Genomic DNA, 7,728 nt, shown 5'->3' with positions numbered 1-7,728 from the left:
TTTTATTTTATTGTCCAACGAAGAAAATAAATGCAGAACTTGAATTTGACTGTTGTGTGATCTTCCACAATCCTAAAACTGCATGTAGGAATTTCACAAAACTTTCTGCTGCCTTGAACTTGAGAAAAGCTATGAAAGTGTAATTTATAAAAACCTGCAGCTGAGTTTTATTTTCACTCAGTGACAGTTATTACATTTTGAAGCAAAACATTAAATTAAGTGAAGTGCAGCAAGTGGCAAATTTAATTTCTGGTTGCAGTTTCAACTTACATTTAAGTTGTAGAAAAACGTAAGGTGTAGGAGTGCCACCAAATCTCTCATTAAGATAAAAGCATACACTTGTCTTGATAGGGAGTTTAACACATAATACGTCAAAATATTAACTTTTCCCTCTTTTTCTGCTACTCGCCCAAAAGTCTTCTTTTCTTCTTTTTTTTATTATATAAATCATAAAACTTTATACTCTCACGAAAACATTTTAAAAGTGATATTCTACAAGTATTCCGCTGTGAAGCTGTGGGGATTATTTTTTTAAAGTAAGTTCACTGAACTCTGACACAAAAGTGGCTCTCAGGTTCACCAAATCCACTGCAAACTCTTAAACCACATAATCTGCTAAACGGTTTGGGGGTTTTGGCGAAGTTGACCTTTAGAGAGGCTTTATGCATTATACATAACATTGAGTGAAAAAAGTAATTATCCACCTTTTTGTTATCATGGAAGGAAAACAAATCAAGACTGTTTTGCCTGCTCGTCCCAAGTCTGAGGTTAGTTTTATTTTGTAGCTTTTAAAGACTCGAGTTAAACCTTTTTCTAATGTCTTTGTGCCTTGTGCAGTGTATATCATCCAGCACTTATCAATGTTTCCTATATGTGCCATAAACCTAGTCCTTGGTACACTTCATCTGTATTCACCGGTGCATCTTTTTGGAGACTAGAACCCACTGCTGGCTGTGTCGTAGTCCTTGCTAATGTGAGAAGTGCTGGGCAGGGACCTGAGGTACGCCATGTGCCTCCTGGCGTCCTCCTGGTTGTGTTTGATGTAGTAAATGATGTAAGCCGTCACCATGGAGAACCAGCAGAACATGGCCACAAACATGGCCACGTCTGTCGTCTTGTGGTGGAAATTGCAAAAGTTGATCCCCGAGTCCAGGACTTGGATCACCGGTTGTCCCACGTACTCCTCCTGCACGGCCGTGTAGCAGCTGACCTCGTTCACCGTCTCGGGGTCGAGCTTCAGCTCCCGCAGCACCTCCTGCAGAGAGCAGTCACAGTGCCAAGGGTTGTGGGATAATCGGACGCGGGCATGCAGCTTGGCCAAGGTGTCTTTGGGCAGGCTGCTGAGGTGGTTGTTAGAAAGATCCAAGGTCCGCAGACTCCCGGAGATCCCTTGAAAGGCGCCGACCTCCACGCTGTCAATGGCGTTGTGAGACAAGTCCAGTTCCCTGAGGCGGTAGAGGTCTGTGAAGGTCTCCTTTGGGATGTGTTTGATCCGGTTTGACGAAAGCAAGAGAACGACAGTGTCCCTGGGCAAGTTGGATGGGATGTTCTCCAAGTTGCTCGAGGTGCACTGCACCACCACACCGTTCCTGTCCGCGCAGTGACAGATGTTAGGACAAGCATACGCACTCATAATCGCAGACAGAAGCCACAATGTTCCCGCAGACCAAAGAGAAGCGCAGGAAGGTTTTATGGATGGCCTGCACCTGTGAGAGGCCCCCATTAGCGGACCGAAATCAGCCCACCGTTTTTCTCGTCTTCTTCTTCTGACTGGATGACCCCTGTGATAGAAAGTGAGAAAGATGGAAAGACAAAAGGTGAGAAAGAGAAAAAGTCCCTACTGAATATTCAAATTCAGGAATTTGTTTTGTATTTTGCTGCTTTAAGTCTAAAAAAAAAAAAACTGTTAAAACATGTGAGATGAATTTTGTGATGATGAACTTCCTGCATGCTTTTGATATGTACATTTTCTGGCCATATGCTCTTACAGCACATATTCATTGAACTTTCAACATCCTCTCCCCTTTTCAGATGCTTTCCTCCTCGCAGGCGTAGGTAAAGTTCACCATTATCATAATAATAGCATGTTTCTGTAGTTGGGTCTCTTAGCCCAGGATTTCTGTCTCTTAAGAAAATGCCAATAAACAAGGTGATGGCTCATCACTATGCAGCAGATGAACTTTGAATCGGCTTGTGATTAAATGGACTGTCTGTAAGATGGGATGCATGTGAGAGCAGATGCAAAATAAAATGACACAATTGAAGATAACAATACAGCTGATAAGAAGCAGACAGCTTTTTGATCAAGATGATGAATGTGACAAACAGGTTCTGATTTCTGCAGGAGTCCTAGAATAATAAGCTAAATGTCTCAGTAAACCTTGTCACCGTTTACATATTCCAGAAATATTATTGAAGGTGCAGAAGGATTGGAGGAAAGCGCATTGCAATTGTAAACCTATGTTAGGGAGATAAAAGCAGAACAGAGGTGAAAGAATTGGTCAAGTTTTATTGACTATACATAAGATTAATTCTGCTTCAATTTGCTGGTGTTCTTAGTTTTCTATGATAACACATCAATATTGTTTTTTGGACATTTGAAGATGTCACTTTGAGCTCTGGGAAAACCCAAGTGTAATGAACTGATAAATCAATCCAGAAAATATTCAGCAGATTAATGGAAGTTGCAGCCCTAAAACACTGAAGAGTTTCCTAAAGTTCACTTCAGAATATTACGCTATAAAAATCTCTTAGAGCATGTTTTGCAGTGGTAAATCAATAATTATATAAATTATGAGTCCAGTTGGTGGTGACAAACTAATCTTTAAATGAACAACCACCGCTAGAAACAAATCAATTTGCTAACTTGGGCTTTACATATTTATATTACTTGCATATTAATTCTATCACTTATTTATGTATTTATAAATGTATGCCAGACTGCAAACCTCCACCGCTGCAGAAAGAACAGTGTTAAAAGTGAGTTTAGATTGTACCTGATAGCTTCACTCTGCCGGTTCACATCACCGTGCAGTCGCGGGGATTCTTTTCTTTGAGACAGCCAGGAAGAAATAAACACACCGGCGACAATCCTAAATCAACCCTTTGCAAATAAACGCACGTGCAGTAAACGGCAATAATCCCAGTGCATAGCGCCTCTTAAGAGTCCGGGTCCAACTGTTTGATCGCAGTTTCCATCCTCCTGTCAGTGCAGGTTTGTAGCAGCTGTGCGTCTGTCGGTGTGTGTGTGTGCGGATGTGTGCGTGCGGATGTGCGCAGAGGCGCAGCAGTTGCACCCCCCTATATACTATAGTTTTCGCTGCGCTTCCCTCCACAGTACTCTTCTCTCTTGCCTAATCTCGTCTTGCCTGCACTTAAGTTCCTAACCTTGTTTCCTATCTAAGTGTTTGCCCATGGGCTTGCAGCGAGCCGGTCTTGGACCGGACGACGCGCTTGGTCGGGACTATTATTGCGTTTTGTGACACGCGGAACACGAACCCTGGTTTCCTGGGTGAAAGTCCGATGAGTCTATCATCCTATTTAATTTGCCCCAGTGGTGGAAAAGTCATGTCAAAGTATCTAGAAATACCACAGTGTACTTAAGTCAAAAAGTATTTGCATCCAAATATACTTAAACATACCAGTAGTGTGTGTGTGTGTGTGTGTGTGTGTATATATATATATATATATATATATATATATATATATATATATATATATATATATATATATATATATATATATATATTATAATTATTGATGCATTAATGAATTAATCCCTTTAATGCTGCAGTAGTTAGTGCTGGGTAGCTTAACCTTTAACACATCATGTATCCTTATTGATTTATTAATTATCTAAATTAATAAGTAAATGTAGTGGAGTAAAGTACAATATTTGCCTCTGAAATGTAGTGGAGAAAAAGTTAAATGTACTTGAGTAGATGTATTTAGTTACGTTCATTGTTACCACCATTAATACCTTTTTGTATTATAATCCTACAGAAGGCTATACTGCTGCAGCAATTTGCCCAGATTAAACTAACAAGAGATAACCTGTTGTAACATGGTAACATGTGATTAGTGATCTTTAGAGGTGCTGGTGGGTTAAATTAGACAGAGCCAGGCTAGCGGTTTCCCTGTTTCCAGTCTGTATGCTAAGCTAACTCATGCAACTCTCCACCAGGAATAAGCATAAGCAAATCATTTGAATATGTTCTCCACGACTGTAATCAACGTATTGTTTAGCTCCGTTGTAAAGGAATGCTGACATTAGTTTGCTTTTTGCTATTGTAAACCTTTTTGCTGAACAGGATACGTGAGACAACTTGTGAGAGAACTTCAGTAACTTCTGAAGGACACTCATTTCTGACGTTTACTAGACTAAATGATTGGCTGATTTCTTGAAAACATTTGATTGAATTTAAAATGAATTTTTGCCACTGCTCTATTGTACAGTCTTCTCTATCACCTACAGTATCTACTCATCCCGCTGCAACCACTGATGTAGCAAATTTAAATGTAATGCTCACTTACATTTTTGAATGAAACCTAAAGCTCTTCTTCATGTTTGGAGGTCTCCTGCCTGCTCTGCTTTACGCACTTGATTAAAATAAACTAGGGCAAACAAACCCACCAATGAGCACTTAGACAAAGTAAATTGATTTAGATAATGCACATTAGGGTACAGTCACTAATATGATATAAGTGAGGTAGATAACAGAAAAGAGTTTGATGAATCCTCTGAAATCATAACAACCCACTGGAGCACGTCCTAGCCCCCCCATAGGTTCCTGAGTCCCATTTAGGTAACTGCCGCCCCCGCCTCCTCATGTTGTGTCTGTGATTGATTGCCTGTCCCTCGTGTCCCTCGCCATCATTCTTCATAAACATTGATTACAATTGTCCTGCCCTGAAGGAGGACTTCAATACAGAGCCCTGCACACCCACAGCAACAACCCACCTCTTGAAGGTACTCCCAGTTGTCTGGCGGCGAGGCAAAGGCCACCTGAAAGCAGCCAGCTCTTAGCAAAGCATCTGCATGATTAAATGGTGATGTTCTAAGAGTTTAGCCCTGTCAATTTAGCTGAAAGGCAGAAACATTGACTATATTGACTACTGAAGCATTGTAGCGTGTATCCTTTGTAGTGTCAAAAATCCCAAAGCATGTAAACGTGATTTTGTTGCTCCAGGGTAAGAGCTTCACTTCTCGGATGTTTAAGATACGTGAAACTTGCCAAGCCATTTGTTTAAAACTCTTCCTCATCTTGTTGGACTCCTGGCAGACTCCCTGCCTGGTAACCCATCTTCAATAAAATCCTACTCCTTCCCAGGATCACAATACGATATGGAGCTGAGCCAGTTTAGGGAAAGTCGGGGAAGCATTATAGACCGTCGCAATGCAATTCTTGAGATCTATTTATCATCAACAGTCCATTTCCTCTGAGCAAAGCCATATTCCCAACATCATTGTGTCCCATCTGCACTCCCTGCCTGCTTTGTTACAGATGACATTGTTAAGTCACTCTGTGCCCTCCAGTTTATGTTGACCTCTTCAGAGCCCCTCTCAGTACATTTGATAAAATGCTTTCCCGCTGCAGAGACTATCTGACATTGGACTTTGCTTTTGCTCAGGAGGGAGGACGCAGCATGTTTGAAGCACTGTGACCCCCACGTCCAAAGTCAGAGTGCAAGAGGAAAAAGCAGGGGATGTCCCCACACTTTAAGACATTTGACTTGTACATTTGTATGTTGTCTCCCTTAATGCTTCAGAGTGAGTCCTTTTGCATTATAGAGAAGGTTGTCTGTAGCTTACAGCAGTGCTGAGTGAGAGCATGGACCCACTCCAACTTGGATGCCAAGCCTGCACAGGGGCTACGATTGGGACGAGCCCAGTCAGACAAAGCCTTTAATGAATCGGTATTTAAGGTAAATTGACTGAGGGGAACAAAGTTGGATGCACAATGCATTGGCCATTGATTTACTAATGTCCTTTTTTTTGTTTTAGCTCGAGCTTCGGAGCGTTCTGGGTTACATTTTTAGAATAGAATATCTGGCTTTGTGACCATAGCAAAGGATAGAAAAGGCTCTTTTTTTTTTTTTTTTTTTTTTTTGATAAGCGCAACCATATGAATACATTTCAGAGGGGATGCAGGGTATTTGTACCCAACCCCCCCCCCTCCCCAATATTTAGAAGAGGGAGATTTGTCCCCCCCTCAAAAAATATGAAAGACAACCCACTCCCTAAGAAGTAAAAATAAACGTTCAGGGGGCTTAAAACATGTATATATCCTTCTTAATGTTGCATTTCTCCAAAATCTGTCAGTATATGAAGTGTTGGACGCTCAAAAGGTTTTGGGGAAGGACCCACAGACAGACCCCCCCCCGGTTATGGTCTCTCTCTAAACTTGACCACAGCCATGCACGGATACTTTAGAAAGCAATGTGCTTGTCTGGCGATATGGTGGCCCAAGGCACATGTTGGCAAGAAACATCCAATCATTTAGCATAGAATTGTGTCCCATTTACCACTAATGGCAAGTTAAAGCTAAAGATACACTTTGTAGAAACCTGATGAACCATTCAGCAGTTTAATTCAGTTGGCCTTCAGATTCTGGCTGTTAAATGTATGCAACTCTCTTCCTGGTTTGTTTGTACTTCGTACAGCCCACTGCACATGCAATCCATTTTCTAAAAATGAGCAAATATGAAACCTTCCTGGTTTAAAAAAATCATAATACCTAGAGGACAACATGACATTTGAGTTTTACAGACCTCCTTTTTTTTTTTTTTTTAATCAGCAGCACTTTCTATATAGCTGCTTCGAAAGCTAGTTCACCACCTCCTTTAGTTTCGCTGTTAAATCCCATGTGGAAGTGCTGACAGGTATTTTGTTTTTGCTATAAATGAATACCCTTGCTTAGCAAAGTGCTCTCTACCATTCTGTTTAATTGTACAATGTGAAAACATTGTCATGACCTGTATGGCAGGACTTGTATCTTCGGGCTCACGGCCAGCGGCGGCCTGCTAGACTCTGATATACACTGTAAAATTCTGCACTGGATCTTTGCCAATGATTATGGCCTACCTATCTACTTCTGAGACAGCTTTTTAGCTCTCACCAAAATTCTTGATCCAGCTTTGAAGTACAGAAGCTATTATCCCACCTGAGACTGTGGGCGTCCCCATCTCAGAAGCTTTAAACACATATTTCCTAGCGTTGTCTTGTGCTCTGTCTTAAGCCGTCAGAGTTCTCTTGAGATAAACTCAGCGGTATTCTGGCCATCGCACATGGTTTCACTGCTCAGCCACACACCGTACAATAAGGCTAGCTTTCTGCCCTTAAGGAGCTTCTCCGCCTTAGAAAAAAATCCAGACACATCCAGACACAGAACAACTTATCCATCGGAAAATCCAGTGCTGTCTTTTCACCTGTTTAAAGCTCACAAAACCACTTGGCCCACAGTCTTAGCAGAGCTAAAGAAAGTGAAAGTTGTAGCTGTTGTTCTGCCTAATCCAAGCAAAGTCCCTACATACAGTAGGTGCATAATTTGACATTAGAGTACAGAGGATGGTGTATTACAGGCCCTGGGAGAGCTGCGTGGGAGCTGTCTGGATGTTTGACCTCCACTCTAGCAAAGCTGAGCCAGCCTCATATCAAGATGTTGAAATTAGTCTTTCACTGCAGAAGGGAGAAATCTTTGGTTCTTACCTTCTAGCTGTCTCATTTAC

The 7,728-nt window shown here is 41.4% G+C and overlaps 1 protein-coding gene across 1 annotated transcript; it reads right to left on the bottom strand.

Moving 5' to 3' along the window:
* On the bottom strand, nucleotides 1-3,248 carry LOC120554411 (leucine-rich repeat-containing protein 3-like). Its single transcript, XM_039793309.1, has 2 exons — nucleotides 2,997-3,248; nucleotides 1-1,781 (listed from the first exon to the last, which is right to left on the bottom strand). Exon 2 carries the CDS (start codon nucleotides 1,721-1,723, stop codon nucleotides 935-937), a length of 789 nt encoding a protein of 262 aa, XP_039649243.1. The 5' UTR covers nucleotides 1,724-1,781; nucleotides 2,997-3,248; the 3' UTR covers nucleotides 1-934.
* Nucleotides 3,249-7,728: the final 4,480 nt, after the last annotated feature.

This window comes from Perca fluviatilis, chromosome 24, assembly GCF_010015445.1.
Source record: "Perca fluviatilis chromosome 24, GENO_Pfluv_1.0, whole genome shotgun sequence".
NCBI classification, from domain to species: domain Eukaryota; kingdom Metazoa; phylum Chordata; class Actinopteri; order Perciformes; family Percidae; genus Perca; species Perca fluviatilis.
The sequence above is the reverse complement of the archived record's forward strand: the minus strand, read 5'-3'. Positions and strand labels throughout refer to the sequence as shown.